This window comes from Mustela lutreola, chromosome 1, assembly GCF_030435805.1.
Source record: "Mustela lutreola isolate mMusLut2 chromosome 1, mMusLut2.pri, whole genome shotgun sequence".
Taxonomy (NCBI): domain Eukaryota; kingdom Metazoa; phylum Chordata; class Mammalia; order Carnivora; family Mustelidae; genus Mustela; species Mustela lutreola.
Genome location: NC_081290.1, coordinates 195,407,453 through 195,434,459, shown reverse-complemented (window position 1 = coordinate 195,434,459; position 27,007 = coordinate 195,407,453). Strand labels below are relative to the sequence as shown.

The window sequence follows — 27,007 nt, the reverse complement described above, 5'->3', positions numbered from 1 at the left end:
TTCTGATGGCTAGAGAGCTTATAATCAATGGGATGATTTTATTAATGTCTTATTTAATGTATTTTAGTCTAAGGAGTTGACTGTTGCTAAAAACGGATGCTAGTTGGGGCCCCTGGCTGGCTCACTTGGTAGAGCATGTGACTCTTGATCTCAGGGTTGTGAGTTCACGTTCCACATTGGGTGTAGAGCTTACTTAATAAAACAAACAAACAAAAATATAAGTGGATGCTAGTTCAGGGAGAATATAAATATTCTTGGAATTTAAGTGTAGCACCTCTTCTCTCTGGGCACAGTAGACGGGTATGGGCCTTAGGAAATTCTCCTGACTTTGCTCTTCTTTGGAACTTGGAATTACAGACCATCTTTTAGCAGTAATTTCTTAACATTCAGTGCTAAATGCTGCAGGAAAAAGCATTACCAGGAGTAGCATACAGCATCCCCCCAAACTTTGCCGCCAACCAAACCCAAAACCAACATGCTTCGTGCATTTTTTTCTATCCCACTTTCTGTTGCTGTTGAGTTACTTAAGCTGGGGGATCATTTTGTGAGGGTATTTCAGATCTACCCAACATTACTGAGAAGGGGGCATTACTAGAGCACCATGGGCAGCATGGAGAAGAGGACCAAGGCTGGCTGGATCCAAGAATCAGTGTGTTTTTACCACTCAGCATGGGATGAGTGAGAGTAGGGGCAAGAGGACAAAACAGACTGGGAAATGGGAGCTTGGAAAGGAAAGGAAAGCTTGGAAATGGAAAGCTTGCTGATAACTGAATATCCAGTTTCTCTGGCCAGAACAATCTTGAGGAGAGGGTAGCAGGGTATCATGTAACTAATTTGAGCATTATTAAAGATAAAAAAAAAAATGGACCTTAATGAAGCCTTAGAACTGAGTCAAGGGGGATGGAGACACTATGTTCATGCTTTGAGAAATGAGATGAAGTACGATCGGAAGAAACACTAGTGACCTGCATGTCTCCAAACACAGGAAACCATGATCTTAGCTCTCTCATTCAATCCGTTTATGGAAGCAGTCCCCAGGCCACTCACGGGTTATCTGCTAACATTCTCATTTTACACAAGGGTAGACAGCTGTGTTCATCCTAAAACGCATCCTGGCAAAAACTTCCAGAAAGGAACGGAGCTGCTCTGCTAATTTCTGTCACTCTGACTGAGCCGGGGTCAGTGGAAAGAAGTGGTTGGAATAGGAGTTAGAATGGAAGATCTTTTGGTTGGGGTGAGGGCATTGAAAGAGTCCTAACGGGATGGCCCCTATATAGCACTTGGTAGGAGTGAGCACAGCCCATGTAATTAGATGCTTCGCCGTTCTTGGGATACAACCAAGAGACTTGGTGCTACCTTTCTTGGAAGGAGTTACTGATTTGGTGTAACTTAACCCTAGTCTGGAAATGAAGGAGGAATGTTTACAGGAGGTGGTTTGAAGCATAAACTAAAGGAAAATTTGAGTGTGACAGAATAGAAAAACTAAACCAACAGCCCCCAAGTACACACACACACACACACACACCCTCTCTCTCTCCTTGACAATCCAAGTTTGCAGGCCCTTGCATAAGGGTATGAGATTAGCAGTTATCTGTTTCTGTTGCCTTTGCTGCCTCTCAGCTGCCAAGTATTGGATTCCAGGGTTGCATGAGCGGTCTAGTGTTTGCATAGGTATTTCTCGAAGCCACTGCATGGCAGATATTTGAAGAGCAGTCAGGCAAGTCGCACGAGGCAGAGGCATCCTACAGGGTGTGTGGGGCAACTCTGTAGAAAAAGACGTTCCACGCAGGCGCCCGGACCACACCCGGTGTTAAAACAGAGCGGGACTGTGTGGAATAAATGGAATCGGAGGCCTGGCTGCTTTTCTTCCCTGTCAACTGCCACCCAGAGCAGGCAGCGCCAAGAATTGGTTGTTATGCTTTCTGCCGCCGGTGACCTTTGCTCGGTGGTTAAGCTGTGCCCCAATGTTTGAAGCATCTGTATTTGGGCTGTTGGACTGAGAAGCAAGAACAGGTGCGAGCCCGGCTGTGGCGGAGCTGCGGCCGCCAGAGGGCGCAGAGGTGCCTTTGGACCAACTGGAGGTGGGGGGGTGCGGGGGAGACGGTTAAATTAAATTCACAGCGAACGAGAGCTGGTCCCGGGAATTAAAGGATCAGAGCCGGCCTTACGACGGATGGGGGGCAGCGAAGATACGGGGATAAAGAAACGGGGGGCTTTGTGGGGTCTTTCTTCTTCCCACAGCCGCCCCCACCTCCCCAATTAGCATAAGGCCCATAAGCCATTCTTTTCGCTGGGAGCCGGGCGCCTGTTGCCTCAGTTTCCTGCTTAGCTCCTGGGGCTTTCTTAAGCCGGTCCTTTCCCTGCTCGGGAGCTGAGACACAAGACCCAGTGACCTGGGGCCTGGGTTTTAGGGAGTTTCCGAGGACGTGCTGAGAGCCCCTCTCCGCCGCCCGCAGGTGCAGACGGTTCCCGCACGACCCGGCTGGCGCGGCTCTCGGCCTTCCCCGGAGCAGACAGTGGGGGCCCCTGCGGGGCTGGGCGGAGGCGGGCTGGGCCGCATCTCTTCCCCGTCCGGTTCCGGAGAACCGGGCCCCCTCCCGCCGCTCCGCCCCACAGCCTGCGGAAGCCCAGTGGCTCCGGGACAACGCAGCCCCCTTCTTCCTCCATCAGGGAGGCCGCCCCGCTTAGGCGGAGGACGCGGTACCCCCAAGCTCGGAGCGGTGGCCAGAGTCTCGGCCGGCTCAGGTGTCAGAGATGCGGGCGGCTCCTGGACGTCGGAGAGTCCCCCAAACCTCCCTCGGTTCCCCGTCTTTCCCCCACCCCCGCGGCGGAGGGGGAAGGGTATGGCCCCAGTGTGGGAGTTCAGGCCCCTTCCCTTTTCCCCTGGCCCCCCGGCCGGCTGTGGGGGCACCGAGACTTACCGGACCCCACCCTGCGTCCTACCAGGGTGGAGGCCGCGAGATCCGGCCGTCGGAGCGCAGGAGCCGCCCGCCCCCCCCCCCCCGTGACGGGTCACCCGCACGCCCCGCCCGGGAAGACCGCGACCTCTCCGCCCCCTCGAACGCCCCGCCCCCCCGTCCCCGTCGGTCCCCACCCCGCCGCCGGGACACACGCGCACAGATTCTGGCTAGAGCCGCCCTCGGTGTCAGTGGCCAGACTCCTGCGCCCGCCCCAGCTGCCTACCCGCCTCAGCACCTGTCGCTCAGTGTGTCCCGGAGCCGGCGCCCCTTACTCCGTCGGGGCCGGGAGTGCCATGGTTTCCCTGCCCAGGCCCCCTGCGACCAGCTTGCTGCGGTTTTTGTTCCTGGGGCTGAGTACCCTCGGTGAGTGAAACGTGCTCCGGGAGGGAACTTGAGCCGGGTAATGGGATGAATGCGACCCTGAGGAAGGTGGTCTTGGGCACGATGAAGGAACTGGATGGATGGGGCCACCCCCCTCTGACTCTTGCCCTCCTCCCCCACACTCCCTCCCCCCTCTACCCACCCAGGGCATCACTGGCTGGGGTTGACTTCTATCTCCACTGTGTCCCGACAACTACCACTTTGGGTGTGGACTCTGCCCGGTTGGAGAGAGGGTCAGGGCATCTGTGTGGGTAGACCTCTCTGGGAGTTGTGTGAACCATTCCTCACCAGCACTCCCCACCTCCACCCAGCAGGGCCAGATGAGCTGAGCGGCTAGATGAGACACAGGCTAAAGAGCTTAAGGACTTAACTCCAGCCCCCTTATGTCCCCCCACTCCACACAGGAGCTGATATGTAAGAACCCCAGGAATCCCCTGGATCCCAGGCTTGGCAAACGCACTTCACATCAATTCCCCAGTCCAGATCCTCCCTCTCCCCCCTCCAGCTTCCTGCCCTGGGAATAAAGGGAGGTGCCCCAAAAGTTTGACCGTGAGGTCACTTGGGACACAGGAAACGGGGGAGGGGTTTGAATGCCTAAAGGAGCAGAATTGTGACCCCCCCCCATGAGGTCCACCACCCCCATTGGTTCCCAGAGCTAAACGGACAAAGGAAATAGAGAGAAGTTTCCTCAAAGAGTCAGAGAAGAAGGGCGCTTCCTTGGAGCAAGTGCTCAAGGAGTGCTGAAGGCTTCCAGGAGCTCTCAGGAGCTGGGGATGGTCCATTGTGACATCTGAAGAGTAAGGGCCCAGCAAGAACTAAACCCATTGTAAGCGTCTTCCTCTGGGGCTGTCTTGCCATCTCTTTTTCAAGGATCTCCTGAAGGGTGAAGGGTGAGTTTGTCAAGGTCAAATTTAACTCATTTCACTCAGGTTGGAAATCACAGATACAGAGAGACAGAGTGAAATTCATCCACAGTGATGGGGACAGAGACAGGGACCAGCTAACTCTCACCCATGCCCCCTTTAGCCTGATTTGTGCTGCGAGAGTGTTGGGGCATGAAGTGATTAGGGTCCCTAGACAAAGAGGACTTCGAGCAGCACACCGGCCACACCAAAGCCTGGACAGATTTCTGTCCCTGTAGGCTCGGTGGGCTTGCTCTGGATCCCTTCACTTCTTGGCTGCCTTCTCCCAAAGGCAACCTCAGCACCCCTTTCCCTTCTGCATTCTATCCCCAACTCCCCCATCTCTCTGCTGGGGCTTTTGCCAAGCAAGGGAGAAAAGTCCCAGTTCCTTGCTTGGACAGTGTCTGCACCTCTCCTGCAACTTCTCCTTTTCCTATCCTAACTCTGGCCCTCAGTTTTCACAAGGACAGCCCAAGCCCAACCTCCCTACCAGGCGGCCCAGGGGGTTGCTGACCTCCACCAGCCACTCAAGAGTTAACTGGCACTAGGGCCCAGGGCCCTGGGGGCAGGCACCAGCTCTGCTGGACTCTGAGGCACTGGGCTGTCAGGGAGGCCCGGCAGCTCCACGCTCCTCTCCTCGGTGGCTCTGCGCTGGCTGCTGCCCCTGGGGCGTGAGAAGCCCAAGCGGGGAGTTTCTCAGAGAAAAGGAGACTAAAAATAGTAGCCTCGGGGAGCAGGCCCATTTTTTGTGCTTCTTTGGGCCTTGCCGGCTCCATCACTCCGGTCTCGGAGTGGGCCAGAAGGGTCCCTTTCTTGGCCTGTTCCTGTGTCCTTCACTCGGACCCAAACACTCAGTTGCCCTCTGCCTGTGGTACCGTGGACCCTGCCAGCGAAAAGGGGCTTCTGCTCCCATTGACACCCAGGCCTGAGGGTGCCCTAGTTTCAGCTCTTAGTTTCCCACTGGGGCGTAGGACAGGGAGCATTTGCCCAGACCCCAGTGTGTCCATCACTAGCTCTTTTACCGCCGCCACCTTTCCCAGTGAAAAAAGGTCAATGCAGGACCTGGGGGAGGTCGCTGGGGGCACCTGCGGCGAAGGAAGCTCAAGCGTCTCCCGGGCCCCAGGCAGGTTTCCCGACGGGAACTGTTTGCGGCCTCTCGGGAGTGCGCTGTAGAAAGGCCGGGGGAGATTCGGCACCGCCCGCAGGCCTCCTGTAGTCCTGGCCTCCCGAGACCCGCGTGCGGGCCAGGTCCGCTTGGGTCCCCAGGGGGGAGTCACACTCCTTGAGGCAGAGTTTGTTTTCTCCTGTAGAGCCTCCGGTCCAGCGGCGCCCCGGTCATTGTCTTCTGGCTTATCACCGGGCACAAGTTTCCTGCCCAGCCCGCAGGGACCCGCCAGGAAATGGATAGGGGGGTGCTGCGAAAGCCAAGGAATAGGGGTGGGGGTTCTGGAAAGACGCGCAGGCGGAAAGCGGTGGGGGTGGCTCGCATCCTGGCCGGATCCGCGCCGGGGCCCTTAGGGGCCTGCAGCCCGGCTCCAGGTGGGCGGAAAGCCCAGCCTGCGTGCGGCCTCTGTCCGCGCCTTGGCCGCCTGGTCATCACGCGGAGATGGCGTCTCAGACTCAGAGTGCGGAGGCCAGGGGCTACGGTGGCTAGCCTCCTGGGGCCTGGCCGGTACAAGCCCAAGGTTATTCCTCCCAAGGGCTTAGGATTCCGCTGCTCCATTGCCTCTCTGAAGGGCAAAAAGTGAATGTTTCTGGACCTCATCAGCAAGCACTGGTTCCACTGTCCTCTTCTCGAAACCGACACCCCGGTCCACCTCCTGAACGCCAAACACACGCAGATTTGTACTTGACTGCCAGGAGGCCTTCGTTCGTGTTCCAGTTCTGCCCGGGGTTTCCTACGACATCATAGGACCCTCCCAGATCGCCTGGACCCCCAAAGGGCCCCTTTCTGGGCCTGCTTTCCCAGGGCAGGCCCTGGGTCGGGACGGAGCGGGAGGCGGGGGAGCGCGGCGGTCAGTCGGTCGGCTGGAGCGCTGGGCGGCTCCAGTCTCTCTCTCCGAGCTGTGAGTTCAGAAGGAGCCGCGGGTTAATCGCTAATCCGGCGGCCTCCCAACCCCCTCCACCCGTCGGGTTGAGAAGCAGGAGCCGGGAACGCTTGCGATCCTGACCAGCGTCGCTACGCCCTCTTGGCTCCCTTCCTGGGGAAATTGAGGGAGCAAGTGGGCTACGTAGAGTGAAGATTAAAAGTATTCAACACGCCCTTCCTCTTAGAGATCTTCCTCTCCCCTCGCCGTGGAAATCAGCCCCCTCTTCTTGGTGCTCTGAAATCTGCTCCTCTGGATACAAATAAATGCACAGAAATGGGTCCCTACCCCTGTTAGGAACCCACAGGCAGGCCGAGATTACGGAGAATACGTTCTGATGAAAGCAGGACACTAGGTCAGCAGTCCCTGGGCCTCGAGGCTCGAGGCCTACAGAGGTGGGACTCTGCCGGAGTCTTCCTCTCCCCCCGCTGCGCTGGGCAAGATCCGCAGGTGGAGGAGCCAGGAGCCCGTCCTCTGAGCTCATGCCTCTGTGCTCTTGTCCCCAGCCTCTCCCTCACAGGCCCAGCTGGAGCTCCACGTGCCCTCTGGCCTCACCAGGTTGAAGGCAGTGGAAGGATCAGAAGTGGTGCTCCCAGCGTGGTACACCGTGCAAGGACAGGTATCTTCCTCCCAGCGGTGGGAGTTGCTCACGGTGATGTGGTTCTTGGAGCAAGAAGGGAAGGATCTGAACCAGGTGAGGGAGGGCTGCATCTCAACTGGAGGCTACACACTGTGGCTGAGCGTGGGGAAGAAGTGGCCAGAGCGGGAGGGTTCGCCAGGGGTGGGGGATGGGGAAGGAATATTCAGGAAAAAGTAAGGTCCTCCTCACCAGCTCAATTTTTGCTCTGACCTTGGAGGCCCCCAAAGAATTTTCTTTTCCCCAACTTACCCTAGAAATCCAGGACACAAAACACAGGAAAGTGGAAAGGCATTTTGCTTTGCTTCGGGGGAGGGGCAGCGAGGATTGGGGTTTGAGGACCAGGGAAGGGTTAAGGCAAGTTTCTCACAACTTGAAAAAGCTGAGCATCTTCCTATTTTCACCTTCTTTGTGCTTCTGGGCGCTGTCACAGGCCACTTCTCTTCCCGAATCCGTCCCCCTGCCCCTTTACACAGGGGCAGTCTCCTTTCCCAACCTCACATCTATCCTCTTTCCTGATATCAGACTTCTTCTCAGAGGTTATTTACCCGGAAGCCAATGAAACTTCATTTTCAGAGCCCCTTATTTGCTTGGGATCTCCCAAGGCTCTGGAAAGTATTTTCTAGAGGTCCTTTGATAAATAGGAGTACATATGAGAGAAATCTAGATTGCAGGGGTACATCCAGGGTTTCACAGAGCCTGAATTTATACATGGGGAAGGGGGGACATCTTCAAGAAGAAGATGATAAAAAGATTTAAAAAAATCTTTGACCTACCCCCTGTAATCTAAGTTTCTTTCATAAATACCTTCTGTTTACATTATCCCTCACCCATCATACCACCTTTCTAAACACCCCAAGAGGGAAATGAAGAGACAAAGCACTGGGGAAGAGGACCCAGGGGCAGGGAGAGAGAGGGGAGAGAGACAGTGGGGGAATGGGGAGCTGGGGCAGGTCAGAGGAGGTGAGTGCAGGGGAGAAGCACTTGAAGACTGCCAGTTTGGGGGAGGGGGGATTAGCTGAACCTGTGGGCACAGGGCACACACGGAATAACGGGGAGGCATTGTGTCCCACACCAGGTGCTGGCATACATCAGTGGGACCACGTCAAGCAAAAATGGGGTATCCCTGGTCTACTCCATGCCTTCCCAGAACGTGTCACTGAGGCTGCAGGACCTCCAGGAGAAAGACTCTGGGTCCTACCGCTGCTCTGTGAATGTGCAAGACCACCAAGGCATCAAAAGGAGCCACAGCAGCAAAACTTTAGAACTCCGTGTGCTGGGTGAGTGAGAAGCACACACTTGGCAACACCTTCCCCAGCCCCACGGGAGCCCAGGCAGGTCTGTCTCCCAAAGGCTGAGTGTAAACGTTAGAGGAGGCAGACAGAGTGCCAGAAGGGGGGGGTCGGCGGTGTTTGTGGGTGGGTGGGAGGGATCTGTTTGTCCCCTGGGGTTGAGCTTTTAACCTGTCTCCCTGCTTCAGTTCCTCCAGCTCCTCCATCCTGTGGTCTCCTGGGTGTGCCCCGTGTGGGGACCAATGTGACCCTGAGCTGCCAGTCCCCGAGGAGTAAGCCAGCTGCCCAGTACCAGTGGGAGAGGGCACCCCCATCCGCCCAGGTTTTCTTTGCACCAGCTTTAGGTGAGGGAACTTGAGACTGTGGCTGGGGGAGGGAAAGATGAGAGGCACCAGAGGGACTGGGGTAAAAGGGGAGTTCGTGCTGCAAAATTCTGGGCTGAAGGAGGGAGTGGGGAGAAGGGATGGAAAAAGAGGGCCCAGCAGGTGCAGGCTCTGTGTTGGGGACTTTCACACGCTGTATACTTGTGTCACTGAAGAGGCTCTTGAGCTAGATAATCTGCATTAAAATTCCAGCTCTGTCGTGTACTAGCTGTACTTGGCTCTGTGCTTCCATTTGTAAAACGGGATGTCATAGCCCTGATTTGAACCCACTAATTATAAAAAATGTTTTGGGACAACTGGGACATTTTCAATATGGATAATTAGATAATTATTATTAGGTATTAGATAATTCCGTTAAAGGATTATCAACTTAGCAGATGTGGCCGTGGTATTATAGTTATGTAGTCGATGCCCTTATTTTGGGGGGACTCATGGTGAGCATTTATTTTTAAGTGTCTCACAAAAAGAGGGAAATGAAGTAAGTATAGCAAAATGTTAGCAAACTACATTGGTATGTGGAATTTCATTTTGTCCCTCTTTCTACTTTTCATTTGATCATTTTTATAATAAAAATTATTTGTATTTTTTAAAAGATTTTATTTATTTATTTGACAGAGAGATAGCACAAGTAGGCAGAGGAGCAGGGAGAGGGAGAGGGAGAAGCAGACTCTCTGCTAAGCAAGGAGCCCCATGAGGGACTAGATCCCAGACCCTTGGGATCATGGTCTGAGCCGAAGGCAGCTGCTTGACTGACTGAGCCACCCAGGTGCCACAAAAATCATTTGTATTTTTTTAATAGTGCTCAAGCTCATAGGTTTGTTGTGAAATTTTCGCAAGTTAGTTCAGGTAAGAAACTTAGTCTCTGACATAGAGTAAGTGGCCAATAAACTTTAACTGTAATAATGATTATTTAATATAATCCTTTCAACACCATCAAGGAGGTCATATTACCCCTTTTACAGATCAAAAAGTTGGGACCCAGGGATAGCAAGTAACCTGTTTAAAGTCACATGTCCTATTCTGGACGGCAGGTTTTCTGATTCCTAGCCTACTGCGTTCTTTCTCCCACACCGCCAATCGGAAATAAAAGCAAACATGGTGCTTGGGTTTTTCTGGGCACCAGTTCCTCTTGGATGCTTTTTAGATATCAATCAGGACACTGACCTGTGGAAATGGGGAGGGTCATCGAGTTAGCAGCATGATGGTTGTCACAACTTTTACCACTGTGAGGGAACAGACAGATGAGTCTCCCAGAGAGTCAGAGAGGACATTCCAGAAGGGACAGAATTTTTTCCATTGGGAAAAAGGGTCCCTGGACTGATGGCCCAATTGTGTCCGCAGATGCCATCCGTGGATCCTTAAGCCTCACAAACCTTTCCAGTCCCATGTCTGGAGTCTATATCTGCAGGGCCCACAATGAGGTGGGCAGTGCCCAGTGCAATGTGACCTTGGAAGTGAGCACAGGTCAGTGAGGGGTAAGTGTGGTTAAGGAGAAGATTGGACACCGGTGGGGGTGGGGTTGCAAGAGGAGAGGAGGCCTCCTGCTGAGGCCTCTCACTGTTAACAGGACAAAGAGCTTGTCCCAGTCAATGTTTCTACAAATGTCTGGTCACTGCATTTTCTGCTTGACAGGAAGAAGAAAAAAATGTTTATGGCCGCAGTGGGGTAGAGGGATTGGAGGGGGTGGGGACCAGTGTCTACCCTGGATGTCTGCCCCTGACACCAAGGCTTTTCCAGGGCCAGGGCCCACGGTTGTTGCTGGAGCTGTTGTGGGCACTCTGGTTGGACTGGGGCTGCTGGCTGGGCTGGTCCTCTTGTACCAACGCCGAAGCAAGGCCCTAGAGGAGCCGGCCAATGATATCAAGTAAGTGTGTCTGGTCTCTGCCCCAGTGGAGTTCTCCTAGCTTCCCTTGGCTGGGAGTTCAGGCCGCTGTCATCTAAGGGAAAGGTGGGCAGTGACTGAAACGTCATTCCATTGGGGGAATTTTAAGGGTGGGGAGAGTGAAAAGGTGTCTGAGCAGGGAATAAGACAAAGCAGGTAGAAATCCTCCCTTCTTGCCCCTCCAGCTTCTGACCTCTTAATCACTTCTTTGATCACTAGGGAGGACGCCACTGCTCCCCGGACCCTGCCTTGGCCCAAGGGCTCAGACACAATCTCCAAGAACGGGACCCTTTCCTCTGTCACCTCAGCACGAGCCCTCCGGCACCCCCAAGGTCCTCCCAGGCCCGGTGCACTGACCCCCACGCTCAGCCTCTCCAGTCAGGTCCTGCCCTCACCCAGGTTGCCCAGGACAGATGGGGCCCAACCTCAGCCAATATCCCCCAGCCCCGGTGGAGTCTCTTCCTCCGCTCTGAGCCGCATGGGTGCTGTCCCTGTAATGGTGCCCGCCCAGAGTCAGGCTGGGTCTCTGGTGTGATGGTCCAGCCACTTATTACCCAAGCCATCTGGTTTCTCTCCTTCCTGTAAGGGTCAGCCCTAGCTCAGAGGCTTGAGTCTTGGGGGACCACCTTCCAGACCCCCAGTCCTCCACCCACATCTTTCTCTACTATGGGAAAACTGAGTCTCAGTTAAGATCCAAACATCAGGAGGTAGAAGAAGAGGAAGTGGACCTCAGATTAGGAAGAGCGCCCACCCCCTTCCCCAGTCCTCCCTATGACTGCAGGGAACGCTGGTCTGGGTAAGGACTGCTGGCCAGTGAGTCCTCCAGGCCCCCTCCATCTGTACTCCTCCATATCTAACAGCACCGTCACTCCCACTTCAGCTCCCTGCATTCATATAACCTGTCCTGCTGTCTTGGTTGGGTTTTGTTGGGACAGGGGATAGGGAAGGTATTTTTTTAAACTAACTTGAAATGTGTGTTTTTGTTTTTATTTTGCAAATTTCAATAAAGATGCATTGTGTTTGTATGAAAAGTACCAGTCGAGTCATATTGCCTTTTCAAACCCTGGAGGGCTTTCCCACACAACTTCCTGGAACAGCTCTTCTAGAGTCATTAAAAGGGTCATTTGTGGGGGCGCCTGGGTGGTGCCACCGGTTGAGGCTCAGATCCTGATCTCAGGGTTGTGATCTCAGGATCCTGAGATCGAGCTCCAGAGTCTGCCAGGGATTTTCTCTTCCTCTCCTCTGCCCCTCCTGCTCGTTCTCTACCTAAAACAAATAAATCTTAAAAATAAATAAAAGGGTCATTAGCTCTCAGGTATCATGGGGAGGGCTCAAAAAGTCTGAGGCCAGGAAGACCCTAACCCACTCGGAGCAGGAAAGGGTTGAAACCTGGTGCCCTTCCTGCTAAGGGTGCTCACAGACTTGGGGTGTCGGTGCTCTTAATCTCCAGCTTCCTCTTAAGGGTAGGAGGGAGAAACCTGACTTTTTCCTCCCTCTCCCAGACCACTGAGTCCTTAACATACACATCTTGCCCTCCAGTGCAGTGTGGGAAAGCTGGACATAGGACAGGATGTAGGCCTGTGCTCCAATTCTGCCACGCCTGTCCTGTCAAGGGTGGGGTCTCCTCCAAGACTCAGTTTCTCTGCCCAGACAAGGAGTGCCGAGACAGGGAGTGGGGAGGTGGCTGTGGTTTCCATGGAGACTCCTACCTCAGCAAGCCTGATAAAGGTGCCAAAGAAGGATCTCAGACAAAAGAAGGGTTAGGAAGGATAAGAATCTCTGAAGGGGTCAGAAAGGGTCTTCTGCCTGGGCTCATGCTCTGGAACACCAAAGTAGTGATGTCCATTTGCCAACTCAGGTTATTAAAATGCCTCCCTCTTCTTTCAGGGCCACTCTCTGTTTACAGATCACTCCAGATCTGATCCTTTCCCATGAGGTGCCCACCCAAGCCCTGCTCTTTTCCCCGGGACCTGACAGTTTCAGAAACAGGGGGGAAGAGGAAGGAAGAGGGAGTGAGGCTAGGATGATTCCAGTATTGGGGCTGGAGGAGGGAGGAGCATTTCCTTACCTGAGGGCAGCGGCCTCTCCCCTTGTTTGCTCTGAGATAGCCAGTCTCGCGGCTGCCCTGCACGAGGAGGCTGCCCTTTGGGCGCTGCCTTCCCTCACCCAGACCCAGACGCCTAGACCGACCCCCAGACAGCTGGACTCGGTCATGGCCCGGCTTCCGGGGCCCATCCTCTGCGGGGCCCTGCTGGGCTTCGTCTGCCTGGGCGGTGAGGAGGCAGGGGGCGGGGGTGGGGCCGGAGGTTGGGGGGTGCTGAGCTGGGGGCAGAGGCCTGGCTTCCCGGCTGCGGGTGGGGAGCCGGCTCAGTCCCGCGGGGCGGGCCAGGGGTGCTGTCGGCGGGATGGGGAGAGGGCGTCGAAGGCCGGGCGGGCGGGTGAAAGACACAGTCACGAAAACCTGCGGGCAAGTCCGGCCTCCCTGGCAGGGTTTAACCACCACCGGACTATTGTTTTCTTTTCCCTGACAAACACACCCTCATACCTGGCCCAGTCTCGGTCCTTTTACCCACAAAAACCCTGCCTAGATGTGTGCTCCTCCCTCAGGAAACCTCCGGTTTCGAGAAGGGAGTGATTGAGGGCCCGGAGCTGAGCTCGGGAGGAGGGAGGGAGGCCCCCCTACCCAACCCTGGGCCTTGGAAGCCGCATGTTGGGCCGGACCCCCACCCCCACCCCCCGGATTTGGGGCCGGGCCTCCACTCCACCCCAGCCCCGGGCCTGGCTCCGCTCTAGCGCTTCTCCCGCCGGCCTCCTGTCCCTCTTCGTCTCGCAGGCCCCGGGCTAGCGGTGGAGGTGAAGGTCCCCGCCGAACCCCTGAGCACCCCCGCGGGCAAGACCGCAGAGCTGATCTGCAGCTACAGCACGTCGGTGGGAGACAACTTCGCCCTGGAGTGGAGCTTTGTGCAAGCTGGGAAGCCTATCTCTGAGTCCCATCCCGTGAGCTGAGAGTGGTGGCGCTGGAGTGGGGGTGGCTGGGAGAGGCTGGAACAGAGGGCCCACCCAGGATGAGGGTGCTGGTCAGAGAGGTTGGGTTTGGGGATCAGCAAACCCAGGATGCTTGGATGAAAAAAATGAGTGGTCTCTTTCTAGATGTTCTTAAGACCACAGTCTGCATGACTCCAAATCCCATATATGACTCTGTATATCCAACCTCTCTCACTCTCTCCCCTAACTCCTACAAGCAACTCTCCTATCCCTGTTTCGGTTAATAAGCCCACTGACACTCAGCTTTGGTGATTGTTAGTAAGATCAAATGATGTCCCTTCCAGGAATGTTTGCGTTAATCCACTCCCCCGGCCCCCCCGAATCCCTGCAAATTGAGACCCATGCTTAGCTGAAAGCAGTAAAACTAGTTCATTTAGCACTTGGGGAGGGATGGTATTTGGGAACAGATAGATCTTGCTTGTTCTGGCTTCAGAGCATTAGCTTCCCTGTCTGGTATAAAAAGAGGGGCCCCTAATACCTTCTTATACCTGCTTTCAAAAAAGGACTGTAGAGTTGACACCAGGCAGACAAAAAACACGTTTGTGTGTCTTCTGCTTCTCCCCAGATTCTGTACTTCACCAATGGCCATCTGTATCCAACTGGTTCTAAGGCAAAGAGGGCCAGCCTACTTCAGAACCCCCCCACAGGAGGGGTAGCCACCCTGAAACTGACTGATGTCGACCCCTCAGACACTGGAACCTACCTCTGCCAAGTTAACAACCCTCCAGATTTCTACACCAATGGGTTGGGGCTAATCAACCTTACTGTGCTTGGTAAGGCAGGCTGGGGACCCAGCAGCCACCCGTGTACCCTGAAAGATTGCACTGGTCCGGCTAAGTCCTCCCTGCCCCCCAAGCCCCCGATTCTACCCCAAGCACACACTGCACTGGGGACCCCAAGGGGAAATACCTCCTTCCCAAAGTCCTCCATCCTCCACAAAGATGGAGGAAGAAGACTCCTCCCTCAGTTCTTAGTCACAAAAGATTCAAGAGAAAGTCTTTCTCATATATAGATCTGAGTTATGCCCCCCAATAACCCTATCTTTGGGGGGACATCCCATTTGTAGCTCAGATTCTGTCTCTCCTTAGGTCAGTGGCAGAGAAAGGGAGTGACCATGAAAGGAAAAAGGGCCCCTGTTACTAGGCACCAACCTTCTGTGCAGTGTTTTCAGCTCACTCCAACCCAGAACCTGCTCAGAGATGAGCAGACAGGAACTATTAAAGAGTCTGGGGATGTCTAGATGGAAAAGTGAGAACTTAGGAGGTGTGTTACAACTGCTTTCAAGTATCTGAAGGCTTGTCCTATGGAGGAGAGATTTTTCATTTCTCTTTGTGAGCAGAAATTGGGACCAAATGGGTAGATATTACATTAACACAGATTCTTGCTCAACATGAGGAAGAATTTTCTAACATTCAGAATTTCCAGTAGTGGCAATCATTTCCTGGGGAAATGTGGAATGTGGACAGAAGTGGACTACTATTTGGTGGGAGTGCCAGAGCAGGAAATCTAGCACTTAATGGGGAGGCAGGGCAGAGCTAAAAGATGGCTAAGGTACTTTCTTTGATTTTTGCAGTGCCCCCTAGTAGTCCGTTGTGCAGTAAGAGTGGTCAGACCTCTGTGGGGGGCTCTGCTGCACTGAAATGCAGCTCTTCCCAGGGAGCCCCCCGGCCAGTGTACAACTGGGTACACCTTGGATCTTCCCCTACACCTTCTCCTGGCAGCATGGTGCAAGGTAAGGGCCTGGGGCACCAGGCAAGAGGGGACTGAGGTCCTGGGCAAATCTGATCTCTAAACTCCACGTCCCCTCATTTCTCAGTTCTGTGCCTGTGGGTCCGAGACAGACGGCTGTACCTTTCCCTCTTCTTTCCTGGTGTCTGTATTGTTCCCTCCTATCTGTCTTCCTGCCATCTGTAGCTCTGTGCTCCTGGAAGCATTTCTCGTTACATGCACTCCTGGGATGTTGGAAGACAGTGGAAGGTGAGGGGGGTCTTTTATGATTCCCACTTTTGAGGATTTCTTAAGGGTCATGGATCACTTCCAAGCTTCCCAGAGAGGAAGCTGAGGCAGAGTAGCGAGGATGGGCTTGAATCATTTAGTCAGTGTCTTGGGAGGAACCAGAGAAAGAGTAAGAGCCTTGGTTTCTCAGCCTTCTCATGCTTGTTCCAGTGCCCTGTTGCTTACCCCAGCCCCAGCGCACTCCTTTATCAATACAGAGAGCCCCCCACCCCATCATCTGGTGTGTGTTCTGCCTTCTAAAGGGAGGGTAAGCAGCTTAGTGAAACATTTGGGGGAGCTTTGGGCCACCCCAGAAGATACCATTTCTAGCAATCAAGCCTTCCCTCCATCCCAGTCAGGAACCTGCCATCAGCCAGTAAGCATCTCACTCCGATTCCGTGAATGTGCCCTCTCCCTCTCCCCTGAAAAGGCAGCTTTGCAGGGTGGAAAGAACACAGAAGTGGCAGTGGCTTTGGCACTTCCTTTCTGGGTCGCCTCAAATGATTACTTTCCTTCTCAGAGCCACCGTCCCCCCTAATAAAGGAGATTAGTCCCTTCCTGACAGGATTGTGGTAAGGATGAAATGAAATATGCTTTCATCATAGTAGGCGCTCCCTGTGAGTTGAATGAATGATGGGACCCTTCCTCTTTACCCTCCAGATGAGGTGTCTGGCCAGCTCATTCTCACCAATCTCTCCCTGACCAATTCTGGAACCTACCGCTGTGTGGCCACCAACCAGATGGGCAGTGCGTCCTGTGAGCTGACCCTCTCTGTGACTGGTAGGGGATGCTGGGCAGAGGTCTGGCTGGCAGGCCCAGGCTGGGAAGGCTGCATGAGACATCTGAGCAGGGGCAAGGAAGGTCTGCTCCTCTGAGTTCCTTGTGTCCCCTTTAGACCCATCCAAAGGCCGAATGGCTGGGGCTGTGATTGGGGTGCTCCTGGGTGTGCTGTTCCTGTCAGTCGCTGTGTTCTGCCTGATAAAGTTCCAGAAAGAGAGGAGGAAGAAACCCAAGGAGACATATGGGGGTAGTGACATTCGGTGAGCAGGAGGGTTGGGCGGGGGAGGGGTGTCACAGAAAAGGGGAAAAGGAGAAAAGGGCTTGGGTTATGAGTAGGTGACTTCAGCTCTCAAACTCTGACATCTTTCAGGTTGTTTGGGGGTAAGGAGTGCTGCTCAGCTCTGGGATTTGGTGGTGGGGGTGGCAGGTACAGCAAGTGCACTTGCGTGTGAGCAAGGCACAGGGTGGAGGACTTGGTTCATGGCTTCCTTCACCCTCCTTATACTTAAAAGAATTTTCAGTTTTTAAGGCCTTTTCGTATACATATACAAGAGTTGCGTTTGTCCTGAGACTTCAACTGAGTTTAGTTCTGTGTGGGAAAAGCTGCCTTGGTCACCCACGTGAGCGTGAGCGGTCAGTCGTGGGGTCCAGAAGAGGGCTCAGAGCAATATTTCACCACGTGTGGTATTCAGATTATCTGGACAAAAAACACCAGGGGCTTCTTAAACATTCAGATTCTGGCTACTTCCTATATCCCTCCTGAAGCAGTGTGTGTGTGTGTGTGTGTGTGTGTGTGTGTTCCCGCGCACACGTGATGGGGCATGGAATCTTCATTTCAACCCAAATTCCACAGATGATTGTCATGCACAGTAAAAATCTCAAGTCTTTAGGATAGAGAATTGGTGGGGGTCCCTTGAGGGATACCCCCAGCCTTCACTAAAAAATTTTCTTCTATCAGGGAGGATGCCACTGCGCCTGGGATTTCTGAGCAAACATCCGTGAGAGCTGATTCTAGCAAAGGGCTCCTGGAGAGGCCCCCCTCTGCCAACAGTGTGACGACCACCAAGTCCAAGCTCCCTATGGTTGTCTGATCACCCCCTCATCCTTGTGGAGGAGTATCAAGAATTAAAGCCTTTGGGCACCATATTGTCTCGCTCTTCTTTCTGCCGGCATAGCAAATTCCTCTAGGCGGCACAAAGAATATCACCAGTAGAAGAAGGAATGGGCTTGGAGTCCTAGAGGAGGTGCTGTAGGTGGGAAGTCTGGTTGGCTCCAAGAAAGCAGGTTTTTAACAAGGTCCTCTTCCCCTATTCTCCCCCTCCTCGCCTCAAATTTCAAGTGAAATTTGCTCAAGCTTCAGGTGATGGCCTTGTGCACCCAAACTCCCTTCCCTCCGGCACCCTCTGAATACTTGGACATTCCTCTTTATTGTTCACATTCCAACCCAGCACGGTCACATGCACACACGGAGATAAAAATCCTTCGGGCCACAGCCCCAGGAGCCCGGCGGGGGCGGGGCTAGAGGGGCGGGGGCGGGGCCGCGGCAGACTCCTCCTACCGAGCCTCCCAGGCGATTGGCGTTTGCATAAACAACAGGAGAGCTGGAGAGGGGAAGCAGATTACAGGCAGGCGTGGGCTCGGGTGCGAAATAGGTACTTGGTACTTTCCCTCACGATCGGAACAGGAGGTATTTAACACCATAAAAACCCTCTTTCCCTCTCTCCTCACCCCAGAGCCAAAGTTCTGGGGCTAGGCTGGGGCGCGAACAGCACGGACACGCAGAGCGCCCCCTTTATCTGAGTACAGAACGAAAGGACTTTTCTTTCTTTCTTTCTTTCTTTTTTTTTTTTTTTTAAGTGTACTTGGGCGACGCTTAGGGCGCCCTCCGCAGTGCGCGCAGGGAAGTGCACGGAGGCTGCGGAGGCAGAGCTGCATGCGGGGTGCGGTCAGAGGTGGGCGAGAAGCAAAAGAAGGAAGATATGAGAGCGCGGCATTTGGGGCTAGGGTGGGAAGGAAGGGCGAATAGGGACCATATTAGACTGGAGGGCTAACTAAAAGGGCACGGACTTAGCGACTCCTCGACGGAGCCTGCCTGGGAGAGGGGGGTCTCTGGGGACGCAGGGAGGGCTCCTGAAGCTGGCAGGCTGGTGGGAAGGAGAGAATCACAAACACTGCAGGGAAGTCTCGTCACTGCGAAGGGGACGCGGCATCCATCTCTCCTCGGCAACTGAGGACAGAGAAGGTCTGAGCACCTGCCCTCCCCGCGACTTCCTCTCCCCCTTCCTTCTCCCTTCCTGAACCAGGACACCGGGGCGGCGAGCGCCAGGGGGCCCTGGTCACCCAGAACCCCCACGCGAGCCACTGAGCCAAAACAAGCCCGCGGCCAGTGCGTGTGTGCGCCGCACTGTGTTTATAGCCTCAGGCCGAGTTTGTGCAGCCAAACGCGGGTGGCTGCGTTTCTGTGTTGGTCCAGGTGTGTCCCTGTCGCAGCCTCAGGCGTTCTGATGTATCAGAAAACCCGCAGGCTGGGAGGGGGTGAGGGCGGACAGAGGGAAGGGTGAGGGATTTGGTCCTTTCCTCTCCCCGCCAACCTCAGGCCTCCCACCCGCTTCCGAGTCGTATTCATTACCTTTGAAAATGCTCAGTTCTTCGTCCAGGGCGGGGCAGAAGGGAGGGAGGAGAGAGAGGAACAGGTGAGCTCTCGGGACCCGCAGCGCCCTCAGCCTCCTCCCGGCCATCCACCCCAGGTCTCGGATGTGAGTCCCCCACCCTTAGCTTTCTCTCCACCCCGCAGCCCGCCCGGAGTCTTCGGGTTCCTTCGTGGGGGAACCGGGGCCGCTCTCAGCAGGCCCCAGGCTTGGGAAGGGGGGAACCTGCCGCCCGCTGCTCCCTGCCCGCCTCACCTGGTCTAGTCTCCGCTGGGGCCGCCGCCCGCGCCTCCCCGGGCGCCCCCAGCTCCGCCCGTTCCCCCGTGGCCCGGGCCCTTCCGGCCGCGCTCTCCACTCTTTATCTTCTTCCGCGCCATGTGGCCCCGGAAACTCGCCTGGATTTTGGCAGCGGCTGCGTTGGCGCCAGGATCGTCCAGCGGGATGTCTAGGATGTCGTCGTCCGGCTTGGAGCACGCGCTCTCCTGGGGGCGGGGCAGGGGGGTACTCGTGGGGTGACTGGGCTGAGACCCCGCGAGGGTGAGATAGGAGTAGAGCCGTGAGGGGCCCGGGATGAGGGGGAGCCCCCTCGCGCGAGTGGGAAGCGCAGAGAGGAGAGTTGCGGGTGTGGAGAAATAGCTGAGCAAGGGCCGTGCACGCTGCTGTGTGTGTGTGTGTGTGTGTGTGTGTGTGTGTCCCTTCTGGAGAGAGGCAAGCAAAAAGTTAGGGTCAGGGTCAGGTGAACAGCTGAGTCTCCAACTCGGGAAAGAGTCGTGCACGGTGGAATGGGGTACAAGACAGCCAAATAGCCCTAAGTGAGGGAAGGGTCCATCACCATCCGCTGAGCTGGAGAGCAGCAGAGCTGATGGAGGATGGGCTGGGAGGAGCAAAGTAAACAGCGGCAGGGACTCCTGGACGTGGCTGCTCCTCCCACGTCCTTAGAGGGTGCCTCCAGCTCAGAAGGGCCCCTTCTGAGTCCAGGATTCCCTGGGACAGGGTGTAGAAGGATCAGGCCAGTCCCTTCCCTAGCTAAGATCACATCAGGGCTCAAAGCTGGAATTAGGGTGAAGGTGGGGCTAACCCCCGGTAAGTCAGCCTCCCTCCACCTAGGGCTAGAGGCCCGGAGACTGCTTTGCCAGTGATTCTTCCTTTTCTAGTGCTCCCCTGGAGGTACTCAAACAGCAGAGAGGAGGTGGTCTGGAAGAAGCTACAGAGAAAAGGCTTCACTCCAAAAAAGGACAAAGGAAAGATAAGGAGGAGCAAGAAGCCCTTGGTGTTGTGTGCTCCAGAAGAAAGGCGTTATGACAATAGCTATCCATTAAGTACTTCTCTTGTTCCAGGCACAGTAACACAATGTTTTACAGACATTATTTTATTTAGTCCCGGCAAAGCTATGACGCACCTTTTATTGTCATCCTAGCTAATAAAACTGATGATTCAAGTGTTCATAAACCTTGCATGAAGTCGTACAGATAGTTACTAATGGACCTAAGATTCTGACCCTTGCATGTCAGAGTCCAGAGTATATCTTCAACCCCTATTCGGTAGGATAAGCAAAGGCAGTCAAGAAAATGAGCCAAACTCTTCCTCGTGTTACCTAATGCTTTCTTGTCTTAGCTCCTTCACTTGCAATCAAAATCATCGTATCTACTCTATGGGTTGTGAGGAAGAATAAACAGCATGATATACATCCACTGTCTGGCACAATCTAGTTGCTCAATAAATGGTAGCGATTATGATGATTCTTTTAATCAATAAGTTGATATGAAATAGTTGTTTCTGTTGGCCAAAAAAACCCCCAAAATTCAATTTCATATGGATCAGCCTATAATAATCATATCCACCCCCAGTCTTCAGGTTTATGTCTCCCACAGCCTACCCTAGCTGAGACAAGCAAAGGTTAGGGACTTGATGGTATTGATTTTAGAGGTAAGGCTCTGGAATGGAGAGGGCCTCAGTCTCTGAGCCCCTTTCTTGATTAATATTATGCAAAGCACTAATGTGGGTTGGGATGTAGATGGTTACTATGGAGTTAAAAAGGCATTTCTCTTTTGATCTGACCCTCTGGTTTCTGGGCATTGTCTTTAGCCCCCCCCCCCCCCCAAGGACTTCTACTGCTTTAAAAATCATACTTCACAATGCTGAACTTCACAGTTCTGCCATTTGTGCTCAAGATGCCCACAACTGATTTAAATGCAGTTAAACAGAGTTATTAAGAGCCAATATGGTTGTAGACAGGATTGGCATTCTTTTTGTCTTCTGCAGGTCTAGCTCTCTCTCTTTCTCTCTCTCTCTCTGACCTCTTATTCTCCATCTGTAATCAGAAACAACTCTTTTGAGTTCCCTGATTCTCAGAGCTCACGTCTCTCTTGGAATATCCTTAGGGAACAGTGATTTAAAACCAACCAACCAACCCATCCCTGACCCACTTATCCTTGGCCAGCAGCTAGGGAGGAAGGGGTCTCTTCCCCAACCACGCTGTGGCCAACATGCTGTCTCTACCCACCTCAGCCAGATCCAGAATGGAAACCTGGAACAACAGGCAGAGCTACCCAACACACAGCTCCTCCCCCAGAGCCGCTCCTTCTCCCTCCAGCTTAATTCTCAGGGCAGAGCTGCTAAGTGGCCTGTCCACAGGCAGAGCCAGAGAGAGAATAAATGGAATCCAGGAAGGGTCTCGGCTCTGGGCTGGTGCCTTCCAAAGCCTGAGAGCTCCGTATGAACCAGAGGTGAGAATGTGCTCTAGAGGGTCAAACAGGAACCATGACTTCTGGTCCCAAGTGGGCATACCACTTCACCTCGGGGAGGGGGGGGGGTCTCAGTTTCTTCAGCTGCAACTGGAACTTGGCCTAGAGGGATAAATCCTTTAGGTCCCCAATCCTAAAGGCCTTAAGAATTATCCCTGCCTGGGTGCCTGCATGGCTCATGGCTCGGTCAGTTAAGCATCTGCCTTTGGTTTAGGTCATGATCCTGGAGTCCCAGGACTGAGACCTGCATAGGGCTCATTGCTCAGTGGGGAGTTTGCTTCTCCCTCTGCTCCTCACCTCATTCTTGCATTATCTCTCTCTCAAATAAATAAATAAAGAAAATCTTTTAAGAAAATTATCCCTGCCTATTGCTTACTATAAGCTAGGCCCTATGCTTTGCATACATTACCTCACTTAATCCCCACTTCAGAGATCAAAAACAGCCTCAGAGACATTTTGTAACTTAACCAAGGCCACAGAGCTAACTAATTGGGATGGGATTCAGAAGCCTCAGGGCAGGTAATTATTTCTAGGAGTTCAGCTAGACCAAGTCAACCAGACTCAGTAAAAGAAAGGAGTGGGATCCAAAAAAATGTCTCTTTGCTTTTCATATTAGGTGAGTGGAGGGAAGTCATATATATGTGACTGTGTAAATCAGCAACTGGTACATTTGAATCAGCAGCTCTGCGTCTTAAGAAAAAACAACAAAAAACAAAAAACTGTTTTCTTCTCATTTCTGTTTGAGCCTCCTTACCAAGGGACAAGAAGGAAATAAGGCAGGATTAAGTGTTTACCATACACCAGGTCAGATGGTCAGCAAGGAGAGCCCCAGAATGAAAGATAAAGAGGGCTCTGCTTTGGGGTAACTGGCTGGCTCATGCAAGAGGGGGTTGACATTGAGGGGGTTGGGCATAGAGCTTACTTTAAAAAAAAAAAAAAAAAGACAGTCTTGCCTCTAGACCCCAGATGCACTCTGTTCTCTGCATGTCCCAGGTCCCTTCCAGCTCTCAGTCCACCTCCACAGAATGGGGATGGGGTAGGAAGAGGCTCAGTCCCAGCCTTGTACCAGCTCTCTGCCCCGGCCATCTGCCCCTGCACCTCTTCTCTTTTTTCTTATCTCCCCCGCCCCACACAATCTGACCATGGTGCTATCTCTTGCTTAGTCTTTTAGCCCTGCAGATCTGGGACAGGGTATCACAGGGTTGTTTTGATGATTAAATATAAAGTCAGACACATGGTAAACAATCACAAATTGACCAATATTATTGATGTTAATGAATCAAAATCATAATAACAACCACAATGATTCACCTCTAAGTTCTTTCTGCCTCTTGGTACCCAGACATAGGGAAGTTTCACCTCTTATAAACTGGGTTATTCTTTCCTTCCAAACCCCACTTTTTTTTTTTTTTTAAGATTTTATTTATTTATTTATTTGACAGAGAGAGATCACAAGTAGGCAGAGAGGCAGACAGAGAGGGAGGGGGAAGCAGGCTCCCTGCTGAGCAAAGATCCCAGGATCCTGAGATCATGAACTAAGCCAAAGGCAGAGGCTTAACCCACTGAGCCACCCAGGCGCCCCCTCACTTTTTTTTTTTTTCTTTTGTAAGCCATAAGGTGGAGGGTGGGGAGCAGGTAAAGTCATAACCTCTGGTATCTTTAGCTGGGTTGACTGAATGACAAAGAATGCAAGGACTTTGGAGTAGCCTTTCTCCATATGTAGGGTCTAAAAATAAATAGTAATTAAAATTAAAAATAAACACATTTGATATATGTATGATCACTGTACTCCTCTAGTGTGCAAGGAGCCAGGTCCTGGGCCAGGCGCTCTCATACCCAAGTCACCTTAACAGCAACCTACTTTGGCATCAGGCACTCGCAGCATCCAGGTCTCCGTGTGGGCGCTGACAAATTGCAGACACTTCCTTGCCTCGCCAGCAGGGCTCTCTCGCGGTCACTTCACCCAGCCCCCTCCGGGGCTAGAAGGCGTTGGGGGACGGGCCAAGCCCTCCCCAGAACCACACTGACTAGGCTCTCTGCTGCCCATCATCAGTCCTAAGCTAACCAATATGAACTGACTGTCCCCCCAACCTCCGGCCTTGCGCTGTACAGTGCACGAGGGTCACGGAGATCATCCTGTCTGCCCACCCACGGTGGCGGCAGTGGGATGGGGAATGGATGAAGGCGAAAGCTAGAGGAAAGGAGACGGAAAGGAGTCGCCGCAGCTTCGCTACAGTTTACAGCGTCTCTCTGGGGGAAGTTCCTCTTCTCGTCCAACCTGCAGCTTCGCAGCTGCGGAACCCTGCAGAGTCCCCGGTCCAACCTGGACTGCCTGGCGGATGGGCGCCCAGACGCCCCCGCGAGTTAGGGAGCATTTTTCCTAGGGCTTCCAAGTCAGGCTGGTACCTTCCACCACCCACCACCCACGTCTCAGCAGGCACCCCTTATTGCTCCTCGGTCTTCAGCACCCTCAAATGCACTTCCATCCCTTACTCTCCCTCCAGGGGGTTCTTGGGAGCCCCTTGCCCCAGATCAAGCTGAGTGCCGGTCCCCCCGGCCCTCTAACTTACGGTGCAGCAGTCCATGCTGGTGTTGGGGGTCCTTGGCTGGGGTACAGGCTGGCGCAGGGCGGGGGTGGGGTCTGTGTGGTGCTGGGTGGGGACTCTGGGGCCTTGGGGTGCCCGCTGACCAGCGCCGAAGCAGCCGCTCTGCTCTCGGGTCCTCTCTCCCGCGCTCCGCTCAGCTCGCGAATGTAACCTGAGCCCTTCGGTGGAGAAGCCAATCAGGAGAAGCCTCGGGCAGGGCGGGCGGGGATTCTGCAGGGAGGACCACGCCCCCTCCCTGCTCCCTCCGCCTCGCTCCCTCTCCTGCCCCAACCCCTCCGCCTACACACTTCCATCCATTCCTCCTACACACCCCAGCCTCCCAAATTCAACCCCCTTGTTTGCTGAGGCGGCAGACTGCCAGGCAGATGTACGCCGCCGCAGGCAGAAGGAGGCCCCGACATCCCGGGCACAAACACACTCACATCTGGGCACAACACCCCTCCCACCCATATGTGGAAAACCACGCACCCCTCACCCATCTCCCCACATTTCCACAACTTAGAGTCCCAAATATGGCTCCCTCTAACTCCTTCCCTCCTCACCCTCGCCAGTCCTCAAAGAAAAGCCCCCTAAGACGTGCGTTTAAGAAGTCCCATCTTCGCTCTGCTAGGGAATCAAGAAAGCTGTCAGTACAGAACCTGAGGGTGAGTACACATTAAACACAAAAGCTCACAAGCCCCACATGTGCATAGGTGGCCCTGCCCGGCTGGCTAAACCGCGCACTGCTACATCCAGACTCTACAGATACGACCTAAAAAAAATAACTGTATAGATCTTGTACACACGCTGTGCAGATAAATGCAGACGGTGCGCCGCCTACACAGGTGGGTAATCACCCTACCTGCTATGTCCCCGTTACCTATTATCTAACTACCTATCTACCATCTATCTAATGTATGTATTTATGCATAGATACTAACTTGGGAGAGATACCCTTCCTTCCCACTCCGCAGACCAGAATCTACCTAATGTCTTTTTAAAAATTAATTTATTTTAGAAATAGAGAGAGGCAAAGAGAGAGAGAGAGAGAGAGCAAGGGTGGGGAGGAGCAGAGGGAGAGGGACAAGCTAAGGGGGGGGGTGGGGACCCGATGTGGGGCTGATCCCATCACCCCGAGTTCATGACCTGAGCCAAAACTAAGAGTCCCTTGCTCAACCTGCTGAGCCACGCAGGCAACCCTCCCTAACCTTGATCCATTGCTTCAAAATAAAACATAAAACTGGCCACTCTCACCTTGTCCCTGGGAAGAAGAAAAATACCTGAAACCCTAAGTATTGGGAAATAGAAAAAATCGTTGTCTTTTGGGGTCCATGGTGGAGGAAGGATATGGGCTTTGTGAGAGGCTGGAAAAGGGAGATATGGGACAGGCATGGTGGAGCAGCAGCATCTGTGGTGACCAGGGCCCCCCAGCCTGTCAGAGTGTAAGAGCTGGCTGCATGCTGTGTTAAGTGGATAGGGTAGGCCACATCTGAGGAAAATATAGTCTCTGTCAGCTAAGGTCCCAGAAGAGGGAAGGCTACTCAGGCAGGCTGAGCAAGGAGGAGCAGAGCAGAAACAGAGCAAGGAGGGGACAGTGTCCTGTGGCTCTGCTTGGGACAGGGGATCCTGAAAGAGCACTGCAGTGAAGCCACAGCACCTGGCCAGTCACAGCATGGCTGTTGCATGCTTCCTTCCTACCTGACTGGGCTACAGGCTTTGCTTGGCAAAGGGAAAATGAGTGGGAGGGAAATTCTGGTGGCCACTCATGGTGGGAACAGGGTTAGTCAGCTTGGTCCCCCAAATTGGGCTGGATGCTGGCTGGGATTCCAGGGCTTGGGGTATCGGGGTGTCTCTCCCAGCATGTTTGGGACCCACCCACCCTTGTAACTGAAAATCTGTTCCCCAATCTGTCTCTGGCACATGTTCTATCCCCCCCACCTCCACCAAATGGCAGGATGTCCTGGGAACTCAGCCCCTTGCCTAAATGAGGGGCACATCTGGGGCCTTAGCTTATGCCGGTTCCTGTTGGACTTCAAATCTAGAATCCAGAGGCGAAAAAGAAGGAGGAAATTGGGGACAGAATGGATATCAGGCCTGGACTCTGCTTTTCTCTTCCCAAATTAGAGCTGAGGAATTCGGGATTTAGCGAGTTTGCAGTAAAGTCTCCCAAGTTGCTAGGCAACATCCCTCTGCAGGCTGCGCTGCCTCTGGGCCCTTCTTCCTGCTGGTCAGAGCTGAAGGGGGGGGGGGTTCTCTTTACAACATGCACCCCTAAACTCCCACACAGGCAGCACAGCCCTTCCCTCTTCCTAAAAGCTGCCCTTGTGTGGGGTGAGGGCGTCCCTGATCACCAGCGGGCCCATGGGAGAGCAGAATGGCAACTGTCAGTTCTATCCTCAAAACAAGCATTTCAGCAACAGCCCACTTGAGGCGCCCACGCAGAACTGGCCACTGAGCTTGCCGTGGGGGATGGGCAGTCTCCAAGGTAAGGAAAAGGTAGACAGAGAGAAAGGCAGAGACGGGAATCAGAAGACAGACACAACTCAAATAATCCAGAGGAAGAAGCAGCTACATGTACAGCCTCATTTAAATGACACACGCGCGGACCCAGAGGCACAGAAACAAGCCCTGCTCACATAACCACAGAGACACAAACTGTGGGCCCGTTGCCACCCACTGATATCCA

The 27,007-nt window shown here is 53.8% G+C and overlaps 3 protein-coding genes across 4 annotated transcripts; 2 read left to right on the top strand and 1 right to left on the bottom strand.

The window, feature by feature from the left end:
* The first annotated feature begins 3,100 nt into the window (after positions 1 to 3,100).
* On the top strand, positions 3,101 to 11,558 carry ESAM (endothelial cell adhesion molecule). 2 transcript variants are annotated; one of them, XM_059183737.1, is made up of 7 exons: positions 3,101 to 3,323; positions 6,837 to 6,949; positions 8,046 to 8,247; positions 8,448 to 8,603; positions 9,984 to 10,106; positions 10,380 to 10,506; positions 10,744 to 11,558. In XM_059183737.1, exons 1-7 carry the CDS (start codon positions 3,254 to 3,256, stop codon positions 11,057 to 11,059), a joined length of 1,107 nt encoding a protein of 368 aa, XP_059039720.1. In that variant the 5' UTR covers positions 3,101 to 3,253; the 3' UTR covers positions 11,060 to 11,558. The 2 variants fall into 2 exon arrangements, with proteins under 2 accessions (XP_059039720.1, XP_059039710.1); XM_059183727.1 differs by having other exon boundaries at positions 3,102 to 3,323; positions 6,837 to 7,024.
* A 1,063-nt stretch (positions 11,559 to 12,621) lies between these two features.
* VSIG2 (V-set and immunoglobulin domain containing 2) lies at positions 12,622 to 17,488 on the top strand. The gene is made up of 7 exons (XM_059183749.1): positions 12,622 to 12,797; positions 13,358 to 13,521; positions 14,135 to 14,342; positions 15,143 to 15,301; positions 16,225 to 16,344; positions 16,460 to 16,604; positions 17,303 to 17,488. The coding sequence occupies exons 1-7, from the start codon at positions 12,737 to 12,739 to the stop codon at positions 17,433 to 17,435; spliced, it is 990 nt and encodes a 329-aa protein (XP_059039732.1). The 5' UTR covers positions 12,622 to 12,736; the 3' UTR covers positions 17,436 to 17,488.
* Positions 17,489 to 17,752: 264 nt separating this feature from the next.
* NRGN (neurogranin) lies at positions 17,753 to 24,497 on the bottom strand. Its single transcript, XM_059183761.1, has 4 exons — positions 24,307 to 24,497; positions 19,248 to 19,474; positions 18,974 to 18,991; positions 17,753 to 18,571 (listed from the first exon to the last, which is right to left on the bottom strand). Exons 1-2 carry the CDS (start codon positions 24,319 to 24,321, stop codon positions 19,253 to 19,255), a joined length of 237 nt encoding a protein of 78 aa, XP_059039744.1. The 5' UTR covers positions 24,322 to 24,497; the 3' UTR covers positions 17,753 to 18,571; positions 18,974 to 18,991; positions 19,248 to 19,252.
* Positions 24,498 to 27,007: the final 2,510 nt, after the last annotated feature.